The 20995-nt window shown below is 46.5% G+C and overlaps 1 protein-coding gene across 2 annotated transcripts in view; it reads right to left on the minus strand.

The window, feature by feature from the left end:
- The window catches only part of LOC108156685 (extracellular serine/threonine protein CG31145), a 74438-nt gene that overhangs the window by 23797 nt on the left and 29646 nt on the right, over positions 1–20995 (minus strand). Inside the window, exons 4-6 of one of the 2 annotated variants that reach the window (XM_017288324.2) lie at positions 5931–6032; positions 2967–3216; positions 1733–2628 (exon numbers count right to left, since the gene is read on the minus strand). In XM_017288324.2, coding sequence (XP_017143813.1) covers positions 1733–2628; positions 2967–2990 — 920 coding nt within the window. In that variant the 5' untranslated portion in view covers positions 2991–3216; positions 5931–6032. Of the gene's footprint in view, positions 1–1732; positions 2629–2966; positions 3217–5930; positions 6033–20995 lie in introns of those variants that run through there. The other variant, XM_017288325.2, reaches the window with a different exon arrangement.

Below are 20995 nucleotides of genomic sequence, written 5' to 3' on the forward strand. Positions count from 1 at the left end.
GCGGCAGAGACAACAGCCACATCGCTACACTGAGTGACAGCAATTTCCTTTCCCATTTGCGCTTTGTTTTTATTAATCAGACATACAGCGGAAAAAAACAGAAAAGAAAGAAAGAAAGAGATGTACTTAAATCAGCTGAAGGGCAAAAGAGTGCAACGTAATGGCAGCGCAGAACGAAAGAGTGTGAAAAAATGGAAGGGAATTTCTATAAAAAGTTTTCCATATCATTAATTAAATTAAGGAATTCAGGCAAATTGATTTACGCCCACATGGAGATCTATCAGGGAAAGGGCCATAGGGAACCATCAAGGACACTTCCACTGTCTTTCAGCAATGCAAATACCAATTAGACTTTATTGAAATATTCAGAAACACTTCTATCCACTTCCGGAAATACGACTCCCTTCCGTAAAACATATCTCAAGTGGAGCATATCAAATATCGCGGGCTATCTGTTGGGAAACTGTTGCCACAAATCGAATTCACTTTCAATCAAAGTTGACAAATGCCTTTCCGCTACCTTTCTCCCGCTCAATTAGCCCTCTCGAAAGTCAATGAACTGAGCATTGGAAAAGAGGGTATTATATGTACGTGCACGACGAGTATATTGTCCAGCACTTGAATGGGAGACAGAGCTCTGTATCCCCGGATCCCCGAGTCCCCTTTTCCCCCCACATTGATATGCTATGCTTGATTGGGTTTTGGGATTTCCTCGACTTTCCTCCACCCTAATTGTTTGTGTGTTCCCAATAGTAAATGCAACTGCGTAACCCGCTTCCAACGCAACGAAATGCAATGTAACTCGACTGCTGCTCGACTTGGATCCATTCAAATCAAATCAGTGATTGTGCAACATCTGGAAATGACACGCTTAATGCATTTCCCCCCCTCTCGTGGCCCTCTGCTCGGCGGCGACCCTGCTACTGGTTTCGCTTTTTCTTGGGGCCACGCATCGATGCCGTCCGAGAATGTGGCTGTCCATCGCCGACAAAAGACTCGACTTATTGATCGGTTACGCCAGCTGTTGCCATGTCCTGGTAACACTATTAGAGCGGTTTGCACTTGAGTTGACAGCAGAAAGGCGATAGAGAAGGGCCAGATACAGAGATCGAATCTATGGATACCCTAGGATTGATCTCGACAGCCTGCAGCAAAAAGGGAAGAGTCCAATCTCCCCTCGAGTGTCCAAGAACACGTACTTTGTGGGGTCTCCATCGAATCGCTGTACTCTCCGCCAGAGCATACAACAAATTAGAAGAGCACTGGTACCGGCAACACCCTCCTCTATCACATGGCTTCGCCTTATCGACCCCCAATCGACCAAGCAATCAATCCAGCTGCAATTCGATATGCAAATGATTGGCAAACTGTTGCAGTGGCAGTCGGGGCAGCCATGGCCAGGGAGTCTCAAGGTTAGTTTGGCTTACATATTTGGTTCATTTACATGGCGGCATCGGCATCGGAATCGGCATCCAATCTGATGCGGATTCCATTCCATTTGCGCGTTCCCTCCCTCCCCCCCACCGTGTGACAAACGAAGCGCAAAACTTAAGCAAATTGGGTGCCAGGGGGCGGTGGGCGGTGGGCGGTGGGAGTTTAAGACACAGAAGAAAGCCAGGCTAAATGCAGTTCTGGTTAGTAGGGAGCCCTTGCTGGCGCTGTTGCTGCTGCTTTTCTGGCTTTTGCTTTGCCTTTGCTTTTGCCTTGTGCTCTGGCCCTTTTGTTAATTTACCTTTGGCTGTGCAAACTTTCGCGCTGCTCCCACTGGTCTCTCGGTGGCTGCCACTGTTGCTGTTGCAGCAGCTTATCATCATCATCATCGTCTTGGGGAGCATAAGCAGAAAGGGAGGCTGGGGCTGGGGCAACAGTCGAGCATCTTCCGTGCTGCTCAGGGTTCTGCAACGCTGTTCTCAGGTGATTCAGTGCCAGCGATTTCTCAGCAGATTTGCCCCAGGTCATTTCATTACCAAAGTCAACAGAAATGTCCTGTTGCGGCTCCCTTTGCTCCTGCTGCTGCTCCTGCTCGTTGTTAATAAAATTTTCCAGCTGGCTCGTTGACTTCCAGTTTTTGTGTCCACCTCCGTGGGACTGGTACTGGGACTGGGACTGCGATTGGTATGGGGACCAAAGAGCAGGAGCTGCCGGCGTCTGCTTCATTGCCAATTCAAATGCGCTCTGATGCCAGCCATTGTTGGCCCTCCACGGAATAGAGATGCCAGCAGCTCCCGGCAGCTCGTCAGGGCCGGCATTGTCCTGGCCATGGACGTTGACGCCATTGCATTGTTTCACTGCTGATTGATTCACAGTCATTGCCAATTGATTTATGCCCAAGGCGACCGAGCCGCTGCGCCTCCCAGCCCCGCTCTGGCAATCATTGTAGCCATCATGGTCGATCCCATAGCCGCCGTCGAGGCTGCTATCATTCCCATTGGTTTTCCTGGCCAGCTGCCCGGTGGATACTCCGCGCAGTGAGTCCTTCTCCAGGCTGGCTCTCTGGAGGGACACGCTGCTCTGGCTCCGCTGGCGCTGCTCCTTCCGCCGGGCCAACTGTGCCGCCGACGGGGCGAAGAGGTTCCGTATGCTCGCCTGGCGCTGGCCGACATCGATTTCGCTGCCGCTTGGCTTCACCTACAGATTTATTCAGATAATTGTACGAGTGCGTGGACGAGTACGAGCAAGTGGGGCAAACGGGGGACAACGAATCGGTTTTTTAGGCCCAAGAAAAATCATGCTCAAGGAATGCATAAAACGAACTTCTGGCTTTTTTTTGGGTTAGTAGAAGGCGCAACGATATGGAACCAAACAGTTGTTATCTTAATGCTAAAACCAACAATAATTTAAGCCAACGAAATGAAAGTAAACGAAGTGCATGGCTCAGAGCTATATCCAGGATCCACAGAGCGAGAAAGGAGATAGACAATGGCCCTTTCATAATCGGATGAAAACCATTCTGGAGTGCTACTTACACTCATCCTCGAGGCGAGTGACATTGAAGGAAGTGCCCGAGCTGGATGGAATGGACACGAGAGAGCCAACTAGACAGGAGACTAGAGAGCTAGAGCTGCTGCTGCTTCCCGGCCTGGTCGAGCAGAGAGGGTCATCAAGTGGATGAGATGGTCGGATGGCTGGGTGCTTGCCCGCTTGCTGAATGCCGATGGAGAGCTTTTCTCTTCCACTTTTCTTTTCTTCGGCGAAATTTCTTAAAGCTGGATCAGTCTGTTCATGTGTGTGTGTGTGAAAGAGAGCCACACAAAAGAGTGCCACAGATTGGAAGAGACATGAATGGACACAGAGGGAGAGAGAGGGGTACGGTAAATGCATGAAAATTTGAAACGTTAGACAGATTAGCATAAGCGGATAATTCGGAAAAGCACACAGCACAGCAAACGGGGTTCAACGGCGGGAATTCCAAGCAGGAAAAGGCGCAAGGAAAATCCAAAGAGAAATGGACAGCATGTGTGAGGCGCTTAAGTGCTGCTGCTGCTGAGGCTACAGAGGCTGATGCTGCTGAAGCATTAGGTCTCTGCCAAACGGGGTCGTCGTGGGGCACAGCAAGGCCACAACAGTCCTCCTCCCGAAAAAAAAAAAAAAAACAAAAACTGAAGCAAAAGATGAACGAAACGAAAGCTCTCTATCGGCTTGAGGTTCTCTCCACCAGATAAAAGCGAATGCCAGACACTGCCCAAAAATATAACTCTCTCTTAAATTTTTGAAGAGTTTAGCACTTAAAATTCTAGTCCAAAAAAAGCTTTTCCCATTTAGATTTTTATATTTAATTTCGATATCCGCTCTCTAGATTCAACTTTTTTCGCTCAGTGCACACAAAACCTGTGTACGGAAATATGCTGCAATTTTCCGAAGCACAGATACTCGCATTTCAATGTTTGCCAAATGCCAACAACACAGTCGTAGGTGGAAATGCGTGGAAATGTCTATGTATCTATGCTAAGCGACAGAGTGTCAATGAAAGGTGAGAGGTGAAAGGTTACGGGTGGCTATAAAGCTACATATTTTGATGTTTACACTTCCAGACACAAGACAAGCAAATAATATCACAAAAGTCACCAAAAATTGATATGAAAAAGTTAAAATATGTATCTTTGAGGACGGTTATGCGGGTGTATCTGCAGAATATCTTTAAACGGGAAGGTGCCAGCGCTTTAAAGAAAAGTGCACCAAAAAATAAAAAGGGGAAACGGAAACGGAAGAGCAATGGAGTTCTCTGTGGCAGAAAATCCATGCCATCCCTGTGTGAGATCCCTCCTCGGCAAACATTTGTCTCCTGACGTGCTCTCTCTCTTTCTCTTTCTCTATCTCTATCTATCTCTATCGCTTCTTGGCATTGACATTTTTCAGTTGCATGCAAGCACTGCTGAAAGATGCGAATACTTTCTATTTTTTCCTTCAGCTTTTACCCGAGTTTTCGTCGCTGTGTTTGTGGTTTTTCCCTCAAAAATAATCAAAAGGGGTTGAAGGGCAGACACACACACACACACAGACACACCCACACAAACAAACAATCCAAAAATAAGGGAAAAAGGGAATGAAAACCAGAGCAAAAGGCGGTGATTCCCTATCTGATACGGAGTTACATCTGTTTCGTTTGAGAGCGAGAGCGAGAGAGATTCTCGCAGAGCGACAGGGAAAAGATGGAGAAAGAAGATGGTGTGGAGAGGGAGAGGGAGAGAGAGAGAGGGGAAGCAAGCACATCTCGCAAAAAAATTGCATGTCAAGTGAAATTACTTGTTTGCCAAAGAGGAACGAATGGGTTGAAACGCGTCAGGAATGTTAAGGGTAGCAGGAAACGGAAACGGCCATGGGCAGGGCTGGGGGATGGGAATGGGTATATGGATAGGGGCAGCAATGACAGCTGCAGCACACACACAATGGAAGAGTGAGAGTAAATAATCCCGCAGGATGGAGGAGCAACAACAATACTACAGCCCTGTGTGTGTCCTGGCGGCAGACTTTGATATACGGAGACGACACTTCGATTCTGGCCGGGATATATGTATGTATGCCTGCACCTAAGCACGATAAATTGAGATGAATGTCTGGCATGCAGCTAAGTCTCTCACTCTCTCCTTCCAGCCATCTGTTTGTGCACCTATCCCTATATCTATCTTTCCATCCATCTATCCATCTGTATCCTATGGCGCGTCCTGACTTACACTTGACACATTTTCCAATCGGTTGGAAAAGTACATTTGCCTGTTGGCTGTCTATCTTTTGGGCACGGTCTAACCGGGGAGTGTGTGACTTTGAGGTACTTTGCGGCTTATCGTCTAGACGGGGGTGTGTGTGGGCGAATCGTTTGGCCGTCGCTGTGGCTGTGGGTCTATAAATATTTAAAAATGTGTTTCATTGCATATGGGCCATGAAAAGGATCCCGACACGACTGTTGCACCATTAAAATGCAGCACGCATTGGGCCTGCAATTGCATTGCATAATTTAAGGCGTTCTTTTGAGGGGTTCGAGAGGGGGGTGGTTGGTGGGGTGTGTGTGTGGGTGTTGGGGCGAAAGTTGCCATAAAATATTCATTTAAAATGCAACACGCAACACTTTGCAATGACGCATTTCTCCACCCACTCCAACCACTTCGCCCACGCATTTAATGGCAGGCGTGGCAAATGCAAATGTCAGCAGGGGGCAGCAGGGGGAAGCAGGAAAATTTGCATGCCGATGACATGCCCCCCCAAACTGGACACCGAGCCTGCTGTGAGGTTTATTCTCGGATATAGGAAGCGGGCAAGGAGATCTAATCCCACGCAGCGTCAGGCCTGAGGAACCCTGCTGACTGACTGAGTGACAGACTGACAGGCAGGCAGACAGGCAGCCCTGACGTGTGTGCGTGACTGTAGCTGTAGCTGTATCTGCATATCTTTGGCAATAGCAGGCGTAACAAATCAAGCAACAAACAAGAACTTACCGCAGCTCAAACCACAGCCAAACAGCTCTCGAGCCACCAGTCTCCGGCCTCCAGTCTCCAGCTCCGCAAAATATGTAGTACTTCAATTGTACGCAAATCGAACTGCAATATAATGTGGAAAACATTTTCATTAGCATTTTGATGGCATTAACAGTAGGAAGGGGGGAGGGGGGAGGGGGGAAACTTAAATTGGAAATTACTTTGCATAATCAAGGTTAACTGGAGGCAAACAGGCGGCCATTAAGTGATTGAAAGACAACAGAGGACAGGAGGACAGGAGATAGGAGATAGGAGAGGAGATTAGGCGGGCGATGAGCCCCGCCCCGAGACAATGCCAATTGATTGCCATTCAAATCTGTGCTGGAATGTGTCAGATTATTGATTATATCTCCTTAATGATGCCTCTGCCTCTGTCAATGCAAGCCCACATAATGCACAAAGGTTGTACGAGCAGGAGTCAAGCCACAGATGTGGCAGCAACAGCAACAGCAACAACAGAAGCATTAAGCTATCCCCCCCGACAATAGGCCACACATTAACAGGCAGATGTATTTTAAGAGGAAAATCAAGTAAGATATACCCCGTTTACCCCGTCAGGCAAACTGGCATTCGATCCATTAAAATTATGCACAATTATCCAATTCACTCGACCGTCGTTGCATCGTTGCATCGTGGCATCGATGCCTCGTCGGTTGTCATGATTGCTGGCTCGGCCATTGTTGTCTTTGGTCTTTGGTTATGTGTACTTTTATTTTTTAACCAAATTTATGGCTACGAGGACTGCGATCCACTCACGTTTTTCCAGCAGCAGCCTCGACTCGGAGTCGGAGTCGGAATCGGAGTCAGAGATTATGAGGCCGGTCCGGGGGCCTCATTGCACGTTTTGCAAAAGGCAACCGAAAAGGGAAATTTTCACGGTGCTCACGTAATTGAATTGCAATCGGGCTAAATTGGCATTTATTATAATAAAAGCAAATATGCAATTTTGCCTTTTCACTCGACGGAAAAAAATAAATAAACGGGAAACGAATAACAGCCAAAGGAAAGGTCTTGCCAAGGCTATAAGCAAAAGACTGGCCCCGAGTGTAGAGAGAGAGAGAGCAAGAAATAAGTAAGCCAAATGGGAAAGTTATTAAATAATAGACGAGACTCCTTGAGCAGCATTCACTCAAGTTCAGACTGATGCCCTGGAAAATTCATCTGAAAAGCCATCATCAATTCAAACGAGACTCCAGTGTCCGCCCGCCTGCCGTTGACCTACATTGATGGCTATTCCCTCCATCTTCCGCCCACAAATCAACCACAGAGAAATTCAATTTAAATAAATAATTTTACAGTATCAAAGCACAGCAGGAAAAAACACATAGAAAATGTGGGGAAAATGGAAAGGGAAACACCCGCCGACAGGTAATAATCGAAAGGCGAAAGGATTTTCCATAAGCTTTGAATCAAAATGGGGGAAAAACAGGCAATTAATTGTATAAATATATTTCAAAATTCCAGGATTTAGTGTATAATTAATCCATAAATGAATATTAGTTTAATATATGTGTACTCGAATACTCGTATTTATATGTGTACTCATATTTATTGCAGCGCCATTGTGCGAATTTAATTTAATTCAATTATGGCCAAAAGCCGTGCCACATTTAATGCGATTTTCATTGAATGAATGATGGACCAAAACGGCTTAAATCACTCTAAGTTGCTTTATCAAATCGGAACTCAATTAAACTCCCCGGCGCGGCGTTCTCCCTCCATCCTTGGATTTCCCGTTCGTTTCCTTTGGCCAACATTCAATTTGCAATTTTCTAATTATGTGGTTGAACATTTTGGTGTATTGAAAGCAATTACGCTAAATAATTACAAATTCCCGTTGCGTGTACGTAAACGTACTCGTATTCGTACTCGTACTCGCATGTGGCATGTGGCAAGTGGCAGACAGCCCACACTCCACTCTGCTCCCTTTACCTCCGCTACCTCCGCTACCTTTTCCCCTTTCCTTTCACAGTTCCTGTCTCTCTAAGTGACGTGCTGTCTGTCTCTGCCACACGGTTCTCCAGATGCTCTTTCCTTGGAAAAATATTGTTGTTTTGGCCTGAGAAAACTGTGATTTATACAAGGTATTTCTAAGGGCATCCAGCTGTTAGCTATTCCCCAGCCCTGCTTCTGCCTCTGGCTTCCCTAATGACTGCGACGCCGGTTTCAGGGGGGAGGCAGACATTGGAGCTGTTGATGTTGATGGGGCGCTTCAATGGAACAGTTAACGTCAAGTGCCAAATCAGTTTTGCTCTGCGCCAAACAATTTCCGCATTTAATTACATTGATTATCCACGAAAGCCCAAAGAGCGGGAATCACCTCGTCGTCACTCCTCCCGTAAATGGCCCACTCTTTAGCACCATTTTTTCCACCTTTTCGAAAACTTTCGCCTCAGCATTAATCTTGAAATTGCCACAAATTGTTGGATGCATCATGGCCCAGGCCGAGGCCGAGGCCGAGGCAGAGCCAGAGGCCTCTGCCTTGCTGTGACAATGCCCAGCGAGCGTGTCATTGCCGTTGAATGCCATGCCTCCTGTGGTGACAGCATTCAACACTTTCATGCTCTGGCAGTGCAAAAACAACAGCCACATGTTTGTGTCAACACATTTGGGCTTTTTGTTGCAGCAATCGTAATGATTATAATTGTGGCAGCTGTAAAGCTGCAGTGGAACAAACAAAAATCCATTAACTCATAATTTTCTGCTATGCTGAACACAATCCACAGCCCAATCCAGAACCCGGGGCTCTGCCAGAGCCTCTCCGCTGCCTCTGCTACTTCTGCTGCTTCTGCTCTTTCCACTGATTTTCCCTGAGTGTTCAGTTTGTTGTCGTTAAGCCAACACATACATGAACGATACAAAATAAAAACCAAATTGCGCGCAATTTTACGGGAGAGCGCATTTTGCCACACAGCCCCCAAAACCACACCCACCCGGGCACCACCCACTGTAGTAACACCCACTCCGCCTCACACCCACCACCGGGGAGGCAGTGGAGTCACGTATGCGTGAAATATTGTGCAAACAACAACTCACACAATAGCTTCAGCTGCAACACAAACAATCACTGCAGCAGCATTTAAAATACACTGCCACAAAAGCCACTGCAGATCGATTATTGCCATTGCCAGGTGTTCCAATCGATGGGCTGTGATTTGCTGCGTATATTTCCTATAACTGAATGGACACATGAGTGAATTAAAAATTGAAAATTATAGAAAACTTTCAAATTTGGGTAGCTACATCTTCAGGTATATCCATTCTATCGACACGACTCCAAAATCCTGTTAAAGGTCATACAATTTCCATTTCAACCCATCAATTATACTGGGAATATTCTGGGAGTGTACTGGAAATCTTAAATATGGGGAGTGCTATCGAAACTACAACCCAATTTTGGTCTCCTGCAAAGTACACTTAAAAGTTATCCTTTTTTTGCAAAGTGTAATTAATTCCACCCTTCGAATAGTTCCAAAAACCCATGGACCTCGAATATAGAGCACTTCTTGGATACATTTAAAGATTCTGTCTTGAGAATGCATGCAGTCTTATAGTCTGTAGAAGGATAGGCCTCCAATACCTCCTCCAGTGATGCTTCATCATATGAATATCCGTTACAAACTTCCCCTCAAAATCATGCTACCCCTCGCGGAGGCGTCACAGCAGCCACTGACTCATTTTAGACCCAACGTTTGAGTGCAGCGTCGCTGCAAGTCGGAAAAATTTTTGTGCCAGCCAGAGTGGGCGACATGTGTGGGGGGGGGTGGAGAGGGAGGGGGGTACATGTGGCAGACGGAACTCGTTTGTAACCGAAAAATAAAATTCACACGGCTTCTCAGCCGTTCGCTGTTGTTGTTGTTGTTGTTGTTGTTGTTGTTGTTGTTGTTGTTGTTGTTGTTGTTGCTGATTATGGGAAACAGTCAAAACGGGTTTGATTGTTGTCGTTGTTTTGTTTTTAGTTGGTGTAGTTGTTTTTGGAGGTAATTTAACTTTTGCATGTAACGGTTTTTGGTTTTTGTTTTTGTTTTTGTTTTTTGTTGTTGCTGTTCAACTGAGAGTACAACAATGATATAGTGGCTATTTATAGGCACATTCCCATAGTACGATGCGATTGTGAATCTTTGCAGTCTATAAAAAGTTATTTCCTTGTGAATATTAACCAAAATATCCCATAGATTTAACAGTCCATATATCATATGATACTTATTAGGGAGTGCAGGGAAAGACTGCACCATCAAGGGGCCCATGCCCAGAGCCTTCTGCCGAACAGACCGAGGGGCGCTGCCGCAGGACGCGCGACGCCTTAGCCAATGCAGGAATGATAGATGATAGTCTAGTATTCGAGGCAAATTCTAACCAAACTTACCAAAAGAATGAAGAGCATGCATTCAAATACAATTATAAGAAAGGTGTGTGAGCATTAGTAATTTAATAAGAGGAAGGGAATAGGGAATTAGTGGTGGATATATTATAATCCGAGCATAAGACCCTAAACCATTCATGCAAGAAATCGTGCATCAAAATCTCAGCATCTCTCTCTTAAAAGTAATCCATTAGGTCCCAAATTGATTGGTCTGAATTTTCTAGTCCTAGAATAATAGTCCAAAAGTCAAAGTACCCGTAAGCCGTGTTTCAGATCTGATCTAAACATCAGCCATAATCAAATTAATCCAACATTTATCAATAGCTGACGTTCAGGCAATAAATCACATGCAAATGATTGCTAATTGACTCCTCCGATGGATCATGGTGGCCGCCCCTCAAAATGGGTCCTACACCGGTACCAATTTGCGCTGATTACAGTGGAGTAGACCTACCGCACACAGAAATCAATCATAGTTCTGTATATAGAGAATTAACAATTGAAATGAATATTCCAGAAAGTACATAAATAGCCCCCTGATGGGGGAATAGAAAATGTCGCAAATTACAGACCCCCTGAGCAGTCGTTGAACTCAATCAAAAGCCGATAGAAAAGCCATATAATTGGCACACCTACAATTACAACGATTCGATTGGTTTGCCATTAAAGAAAGGATAATTAAATGATACGAAGTTCACACTTGTGATGGCCACCGAATAATCGAATCAACTGCAGCCTTGGGTTGGTTTTTCATGGCAAAACTCCATCTCAAGGCTGCGATTTTGAAAGCGAAGTGTTTTGTCTGCTCTCGTGTTCGGTTGATGCAGTTTTATGAACTGTAAATTGGTTAAATTACAAGCAATTATATATAATTCCATTGGCAGGCGGCTCACACACGGCTCACTTGTCGGGCTCCCCGTCAAACGCATTTTGTCAGACAATTTCATTAACAACAATTGCCGCCACGGAGCCCCGGGGCCTGCGGGGGTATGTGTGTGTGCATAACCGCTTCATTTCCATTAGCCATACAATTTGATTAAGTTCCGAAAGAGGGCCAGTCCAGGCCACAGCACAGCAGAGCAGAGCGGAGCAGGGCACAACTCCCATTCCGCTGGCAGATTACAATAATTTCTTTATCAAAGCAAACAATAAGAGACATACGCACAAACACGCAACAATAATAGCAGCCTGGTGTTGTTGTGGCAGGGGCAGGGCCCCAGAAGTCTTAGAGGTCGTTGCATGTTCAACAACAAGCAGAGACCTTAATTCCAGAGTAAGAAGCTCAGAGAGGGGGCGAGGGGAGGGGCCAAAGTTGTGCCCTTGGTGCATACCCCAGAGATGGATGGATGGATGGATGGAGAGAGAGGGAGGGAGAGACGTGGACAATGACAATGAAACGGAAACTAGCGGAAATCATTAGAGTCTGCACAAATGACTTCCAAGATACTTTTCCTACGGTGGCCCGCAAGCAGTTTTCGCCTTGGCTCCGTCCGCACAGTGGGCCACACGGAACGGACCCACAGGAAGACCCACATCATCACCCACAATAAAAATGGGGAAAATTCTGTCAAAAATGGTTCGCGGGAAAACTATTTCCCGGCCGAAATAAATGCTTGTCATCATGGAAATGGGAACCACTGCCATGAACGGAATATTGAGTGGGTTGAAGCCGCTGACAGACCTAAGATTTGGGGTAGATTTGGGCATAATAAAGGGTATTCCAGTTTGGTCGAACCCGTGTCGCATAGAGATTCTGACAGACTTTAGAGGATGATGGAGGATTCCCTTCCATTTTCATCCTTTTCCTACCACTGTGCTGTCGTCCGTTGGGTCTGTTTCCTTCTGCTGCTATCTATGGCATTGCCTTTGTTCCGCTTCTCTATGTATATTTCTATCTTTTTTTTTGGCCCCACACACACACACACACACACACACACACACACACACACAGAGAGAAGAGAGAGCCATGGAGCCAATGGTAGTTCTTGTTGTGACTTTGTTAGTTTCTGCTGCTGGCAGCTGCTTCTGGGGCATCTACTTAAATATCCGGTATCATTATTATAAAAATCACAAGCTGAGGATCCCCGGGCGGGCGGATGGACGACGCACTGGGTGGGGCCCAGGAAGCAATTAGGGATGCAGAGCATAATTGCCGGAATATTTCCCCAGCTAGTTTTTTTGCTGTTGTTTTTTCTTTAGCAGGGGGATCCAATTAACAGAGATTAAAGGTGTGAAAAGCTATAGCTTTTATCCCGTGATTAGTCCCGGTGGAGGGAGGGCCTGTCCTGTCCGAAGGGAGGATGGAAGGATTCATTGTCCAGGAGCTGCACATTTGTCCGGCATAAGCTGGACCCAATGAGGGACCCTAAATAAAACTCAAGCAGCCGTCAACGAGGCGTATGCGCCACGTGCAAATGAGATGCCAAGCTGCCGCCGCCGCCGCCGCCGCCGCTGCTGCTGCCACTGGATGGGGCAAGGGAATGCAAAGAGTGCCACGAAGTGGAAGGTAAATAAAAAGCAGATAAAAATCAAATTAACAAAACGAAGTGAAGAGAAATTGCTCTCGCAAGTAAATAAAACTCCCAGGCCCAGGCGACTGTCGGTCGGAGGGCGGGAAAAAGCGGAAAAGCCACCTGATAAAAAAAAGTGGACACTGGACTTGTGCCCCGTTTTTTGGGGGGAGGCCCAATTTATATATTTCAGCATTTGTTATGGCCTCCCCCGTTCCCCGTTCGCTGATTGCAAACAAAATGAATTCAGCTACTGAGAAATGACAGCGACAGCTTTTGGGCGGAGGAGGAGGAGGCCATCCAGATTCGTGGCAATATAAAAATACAATTTAACAATGGACTGCCGCCAGGACGTTTACAAAAATACATTTAATGACACAGAGGGCGTTGAAAAAAGAACCAGCCCGGCCCCAAAAAGTGTCCGTAATCTGCTTAAAAGCACAGCTCGGGGAGGACTACGACGGGGCGGCTATCGTGCGGCGCTACGTGTGCCGCAAGGCATCAAAATTAACGGCAAGAAATTTAAAAATGTAATTGACAGGCCAACTGACGGTCGGCCGGAGGCCATCAGCGATCAACAGACGCCTCCGTCGGCCCACCTTCGGCAGTTATTAAAACACACGCGGTCGACACACAGCACGACAGGACACGGTGCGTATACGCAATGAGGAAGCGGAAATGCAGCATTAAATGGAAATAAAACCAGCGGGCAGGAGCTGGCGCCGCTTAAGGACACTTTGGCCATGGCCATCGTCATGGGCAGGACGCGACTCGTTGTGGTTCGCTCTTGGCGTAATTGCTCTCAGCGGAGGGCTTAACATATCCCAGCCCCAGCCCCACGGCCATGGCTGATCCGTCCTGCCCCGTCCATCCGTCTGCCCGTCCGTTCGTCCGTCCGCCTGCGGATCCGTTTGTCAATGCTTTATTTGCGTTTATCGCAATCATTTCGCTGTCCTTCGCTGTCCCTTCGAATCCTGTTAATATGGCAATTTACATTTACATTATTTTTATGATGCCGCACGCAGAACACAGCAGACCTCTGAATGGAGCGAGTGAATCGGTTTAAAGATATATACTATACGAGTACGAGTACGAGCACGAGTATATGCATATATTTTTCCGCGTTGCGTACATTCTGTCATAATCAAGTCGGCCGCTTGTCAGGCAATCCACTCGCTGCCTGCGGTTATCGCATTTAACGGCTGCCCCACAGAAAAGTTAAATATTTTAAATTCCCGCCATAATGGAGCTGCAAATGCCAGCCGGCAGCCGCCAGCCACTGATGAGGCAGGCCCTGCCGCTGCCACTGGCGCTGCTGCCACTGCTGGAAGCCATAACAATTAGAAGCAATTGCTACTCTCTGGCAACTCCGACGACGACTGGCAACTGCTGAAATGCCACTGGCTGCCATTTCACTTATTTCACGTGCAACTTGCAGCTTGGCCACAAGGCAAGTGAGTGACGAGCGACCAGGCGACGTGGCGACGACAATGCCACTGTGCCATTGCACTTGGCTCCCAATCCATGCAGATGGCTCCAGCGAGTGGGAGATGGTCGGCAGATGCTAAGGGTAGATGCCACTGAGGAAAACTAAAGCCTTAAAGATACTCCAATCTCATCGAAATGGTAGCTTCTTTAAGGAGAGATTCCACAGGTACATTCCTCATCTTTTTAATTGGAAATTCGAGCTAGGATGCAGAGACAGCTTTCTATCAGTCAAGTGCCTTGCAGGGACTCACTCTCGACCATCATTATTAGGAATGTATCTCCCTTAACAAGGTAAAGGATCTTTCAGACCGAAGCCTTGCAAAATCCTAAAGTTACGTACATTTTCCTAGCTTTAGGCCACCTTCTTATTTTTCTCTCAGTGTAAGCTAAAGGAGAGTGAATGTTGGCTGGAATGTTGGCATCTCGTCGAAAAAAGGTAAGCCCCATGACGGGCATCGCATTGCCGCAGCGCAGCGCCGAGCCGGAAGCTGTGTGGAAGGCAGCGGCGAGGCAGCAGCGACCATGTGAAAATTTCACTTTCATGTTTGACTTAGACCAACAGCACACACACATACATACATCTCTGTCTGTCCTTCTTTCGCGCTTTTGTCAATTTGCTTGGCTGTTGCAACAATGCGTCGGTGGCTGCTGCAACTGCAGCGATGCTTCTTCTCTGCGGCTCTCTTGCCGCACCTTTCGGAGACACACTTTTGAGTCTCGCATTACCCCAAGGCATGCGTCGCGTTTTCGGTTGCATTTTCTTCTTGCCTCATGCTTCATGCGCCATGCATGTCGCTTCCCTGCCCCCTGGGTCGCTGTCGTTCCACCGGGCATTATGTGACATCCCACAATGAATGGGACTGCGCGTCATAAAAAAACCGAAAACAACAGCAACAAAACAGAAAGTAATACAGGAAAAGATGAAGAGAAAAAAACCCCATGCCACGTTGTTAAAGAAAAGTGCAAGCGACACAGTGTGTCCACTTAAAGCAGGCAACAATGTGTGCCACCAACAGCAGCAGCAGCATCAGAGGCAGAGGCAGCATCAGCAGCAACCATAGATGCAGCAGCAAGAGTCATGACAAAGCTGGAGGCAACAACAGCACAATCTGCAACAGCCGCAGCCGCAGCATCAGAAACAATTTTGAGGCATTGCATAAGAGGCTGCAGGGAGCACACGATCTCTCCCAGCAAATGAGCGTGGGAGAAGCGCTTAATTATCCCCAAAATGGGGGAAAAATAGAAACAAAAGGAGGTTTTAATGGATAAACTATCAGTGAAGAGAAAACAAAAGGAGAAAAACAGAAAAGATCCAATTTATGGATGATTGAAGGAAGGAATAATAGGACTTGATGTGAGGAAAGCTACTCCAGGAATATTTATATTGAAACCTCTATTGAGACCTCTTTGTGTGACCAAAGTGAAAAGAAGGTTATCGCTTAGGATCGCTTTAATCAGTGATAACACTTATCACACTCTTCCAATTTCGATATCTTTTTGGGATTTTCTGTTCAGAAATTCCGAATTGCTTGTGGGGAATGTTCTATTTTCGTGGCCTTTCGCAACATTCTTCAGACAAAAGTCTTACCTTGATAAATATTTATAATTTATTGTCTTTTACTATTCTGAGAACTTTTAACTCCCTTTCCAGCTGCACGTACTGTAATTCCTACCGTCAATCATCCATAAATCCTCGTGTTATCTCGTGTCACCGATTTAACTTCGTATCTCAGATGACGGGGGTGGGGGTGGAACACATGGAAAACTTCCAACAACAAAAGTCCCCCCCATGGCCCAACGATAAGAGAACATAATCAATAATGCAACGAAACTTTGGTTTTCCCAGGGAGTTTTCCTTGAGAGAGGGCGCTGAGGGTGGCACCCATGTGCCAAACCATGTGGCAAGCACTCGGCAACAGGAACCGGGGTGCCAACCAACGGAGCAACAAGAAAACAAACAAACAAGCAAGCAACAACTGCAAGTGCAACTGCAATCAATTGCATCTTCTGCCGCATGAATGCGTGACTGAATAGCAGCCCATCTATGAATGGGTGCACATGTCTGTGTGTGTGTGGGGCTCTGTTTGTGTGTGCGTGCGTCTGGATGAGTGGCATGGGGCACATATGGGATGGATGGTCATATCGGATGGTCAGTTGCAGGGTGCATCGAAGCTGTGGGCTTTTTTCTCCTTTAGTTTTCCCTCTCAAACCACGTACATATTTTTTGTTCCCCTGTTGCAACGGCAATTCAAGTGCACTGCAGTTTCAGTTGCATCGCATTGCATGACTGACCGACTCGACAGGGGGCAGGGGCAGTGGCCTGGACAGGGACACGGGGCAGGTGCAGCTGCAGGGAAAGGTGGAGGCTCGGTGAATGGCTGAGTAACAGAATATGGGCATGGGGGCGAGTGCTGTAGGCGTGGCAGGGGCAGTGGCAGTGGCAGCATAACCAAAGGGCGTAAACGTAAAAGTGCGCGTTATGTTTGTCGACGCCAACAAAATGTAAAAGAAAACCACGGGAAAAACCATGAAAAACAGACACTAGGCCCACAAGCGACGACATCCGAATGCGACGAATGAAAATCACACCCACACACACACTCGCCAAGGGGGGTGAGGGGGAGGGGGAGGGGGGAGTAAGGTGTGAGATAAGGAGACTTTTACTTTGTTGCACGCTGGCTGGGCCCTCGGGGGGCCTTAACAATGATATTGATTTGCTGTCATTATTGTTAGAGTTTCGCCGAGCGGCACGTCACTCCAGAGGGGGGGGTGGGGGGTGTTGGGCCACTGTGTGGAGGAGCACAGCCATCGATCCTTTGGGCGGCCTTGCCTTGGGGGCACCGCGAAAGGACGGGCGCCACAAGAGACGCCGCAGAACTGTAGTTACAGAAATTTGAATTTCAACCGGCACTCGATACTCGCGAAATTGAAATTGTTATTTGTTTGTGGGGGCGGCGGTGGGGGAGGAGGGTTTCTGGGTGAAAGGACCCAGCGACATAAATAGAAAACTACGCCATGGAGTTGCCACCACCCACAGCTTGCCCCAGGGGCTGACCACTCCACACACACACACACACACACACACACCGCCCCACGAGTCGAGGAGAGTGTTTTTTGGGGCCATTTTCTTCACCAGCTCTCTGTCAAAATTTAACTGCTGCTTGTTTTTTGGTTTCTGTTTGCTTCTCTTGCAGTTATTGACTTTTTGCAGGCAGGCCGGGAGGCAGGCAGGGAGGCAGGCAGGAAGGCGGGGAACAAATGCAATTTGCATTTTGATAACATTTCCCAGCTGTGCTGCATTTTAATTGCATTCCCTTTCTTCTTTCGGGAGACGTTTCCCTTCCCTCGTGAGTGGTGGTCTCTCCCTGCAACAAACTGAGTGAAAGACGTAACGAAATCAATTGTCAGGTCATCTGTCAATTTATTTGTTATTTCCCGCCGACTGTCAGGCTGTCTGAGGCACTGAGACACTGAGACACTGAGGCAGGGCTGCACGAAGGCACAGACACAGAAGGTGGCAGTGCAAGCGGCCAAAAACAAACACAAAACGTAATGCTTTTAATGCTTGCAACAAAATTGCAGCCGTCCCGCCAGACAGGCAACAAGACGGCCAGTAGCCCCTGCCTGCAGTACGGCAAAAAGTTCAAAAGTTCGCTTTGTCGCGCTTTGTTTGTTGTGCAAACAAATGATTTGTTTTAGCCGTAGTTTTTCCCATTCCCGTTCCCCCCCCTCCCCGTTGCAGGCAAAGTGTAATTGCCACACGACCAAAAGGCGTAGCAAAATTAGGCAAACGTTTTGCTCAACGTCTGGTTTCTCTTCTCTTCTGGAGAGTTTTCCTCCTTTCGGTTTGTTTGGCTTTTGCCATTTGGCTGGAAATTATCGACTTGTCGCCCAGCTGCCTCTCAAGAGATCCCCCTTCTGGTGGCGTCTCCCCCCCGTCGAATGGGACTGAAAATCTCCACAAAACGAACAACAAATGATTGGCATTATAGCATAGTTTGGCCTTAATTTGTTCAACAATGGGAAATGGGAAATGGGAAATCCATCGTTTGGGGGCCGCGCAGCAGGCGGCAGGAGGATCCACAGAATTAACCACACCAATTACACGCACAAAACGCCAAAACAATTAATGAAAGGGCTGTCGGGAAAAACAAGTGAAAAATCTATTTGGAGGCGGCTTCCAGTTTCGGTTCCGGCATAAATCAAATTAATTGAAATTAATGGTTCACCGGTACATCATCGGAGTGTTGGAGGAGTGCGCCCTCACGCAAATATTTGCCCAACAAATTTCCCTCTTATTTTTTCTCCTTCCTGGTTTTCGGGTGGTATTTGCCCTGCCACGAGGAGGATTGGCGAAGGATTGGTGTAGGATTGCTGTAGGATTCCATTGACCATTAGGTTTGTGCGCCCGCTCTCTGTGGCCCACTAATTATTTTGGCTTACACCCGGGCCCCGGATCCGGGCTACCAGCGTTAATCCCTTTGAAGCCAAGCGGTAGAAAGAAAGGGATAAAGCAAAGGGATTCGCCAAGGGTTTATGCGGATAATTAATGCGATATCTGATGTGACTTCTAATCGCAGCCATGGGATTGTTTATGCAAATTTTGCTGGGCCGAAGAATGGAAATGGATACAGGGCTGGTATTGGGCTGCAGCGTTTAACAATTGGCTTAAAATTGCAAAGGGAAAAGGTTAAGGGTCATGCATGATGTTTTTTCATTGAAAAAAGGCTTATAGAATATTTTTTCTGGATATATTTATCTTAATTATTTATAGTTTTTATTTTAATATTATTATTCCTTTAAATTCCTAATTTCCCACAAAATACAATTAAGGCGACCTTTTTGTTCAATAAATAATTCGTTTTTTTTTTGCATTATATATTTTTGTGTTTTCTATTTTATTCCTCCTTCATTTATTGCCTTTTAAATTATTTAAATTACATTTTTGTGGACACACCGGGAATCACTTTTTATTCCGACAAATCTGATCCACTGTTCGCGTTTTTGTCCCACGCATAAACGATCTATCGGAGCGGCGGCGGCACATCCCTTAGACCGGAGCTTTATTTGAACTTCAAAGGAGCGAGCGTTGGAGAAATTAATGAAATGTTTGTCAAGTGCGGTTTTTCGGGCCACCCTTTCCTCTTGGACCCCGATGCCCGCTTTATTTGAGTCATTAAAATGATTTAATAAGGCCGTAAGCCGACAGCCGAAAGTCCATAAACCGATTTGCCAAACGAAGAAGAGACAGTCGACTGGTGACTGTCGAAACGCAGTTCCTCAGTTAACTAAACGCAGGTCATTATATAGTTATGTCGGGGACGGTATCCGTAGTTGGGCCAGAGCCGGACGCACCCATGAATAATGATTAGAGCCTACAAACAGATTTTTGCCGCTGTAATTCCTGGTCAAAATTTACATATTCAGCCATTCATGAGTGTGGAGGGAGGCAATCCTCCATTCGAGTTCAAATTCAAATTCATATGCCATAATGGGCAGACATATGGAAGGCATTAGTTGGAGGCGTTGCTGTCCCTCCCAAGGGGGCGTGTGGGCGTGGTCTGCGGCGGGGGAGTGCCACAAAAACATCGCATTTTCCAATCAATTGAATTTCAATTTGCATAATTTTCTGTATGTCAATGTAATGTATACAAAATTCGATTATTTCCATTGAATTGAGCCAAAGACATGGCAGAGAGTGGATTCCGAAATCGGCCAAAGGACGGACCCTCAGAAGCGCTCCTTCAATTTCTCTGACCAGACACACACACGCACACAGAGAGAGAGAGAGAGAGAGAGAGAGAGAGAGAGAGAGAGAGAGAGAGAGAGAGAGGATAGAGGAGGATAGTGGATATTGAGGATATTGAGGATATGGGAATATGCTAACGCTCTAATGGGTGTGTCATGGAGTGGACAAACATTATTGCAGAATTTATTTCTATTCTGCCCTCCCACACGCACACACACAGGCAGACAGACAGACCCACACACAGGTCGCACACAGGTCACACACATTGTGACCTCAAAGTAACCCGAAACTGGCAAACGGAATATACATATCCAACAGATACAAAAGGCAGGACTCGAAGAGAAACTCTGGATCCAAAGCGGGAAAGCGTCAAAAGAAAAAAACCAAGCAATAAAAGGCACGGCCCTGAAATGCTCGCACCGATTCAGTTCCAGCTCGTTTCAGCTCTGAAAAACTATCAGAAATTCCATAAAAAGAAAACAAGAAGCAGACCGAATCGTAAACAACTTGTGGGAGGATAGATCGAATGGGTAATGCTCTTAAGAGAGAGAGAGAGTACGATTATGAGATATAAACAAGCTATAATTATGAATGATAATTCATCATGATATATCCTCTGATATTTCCACCACAAAACCATCATGGAACACAGAACTAAAGGATCCTGTCTTTCCGAATTTTAGCATTAATTTCTCCATCATTTTATGGTTCTTTTATGGCATTCTGCACTTTTGCGAAGAACCCTTCCAATAATTGTATTGCTTCCGAAGACACTCCATAGCTAAAGTACTCCAAGGACACTCTGCACTGTGCGTGTGTCCTTTTTGAGCATTTTACACGCCCACATGGCTGGCAGGAAAACCTTTTGAGGGAGCACAAAAAAATCAAATTGGAAACGACTCCGAGACAACAGAAA

The sequence above is a fragment of the Drosophila miranda genome, chromosome 2 (assembly GCF_003369915.1).
Source record: "Drosophila miranda strain MSH22 chromosome 2, D.miranda_PacBio2.1, whole genome shotgun sequence".
Lineage (NCBI taxonomy): Eukaryota > Metazoa > Arthropoda > Insecta > Diptera > Drosophilidae > Drosophila > Drosophila miranda.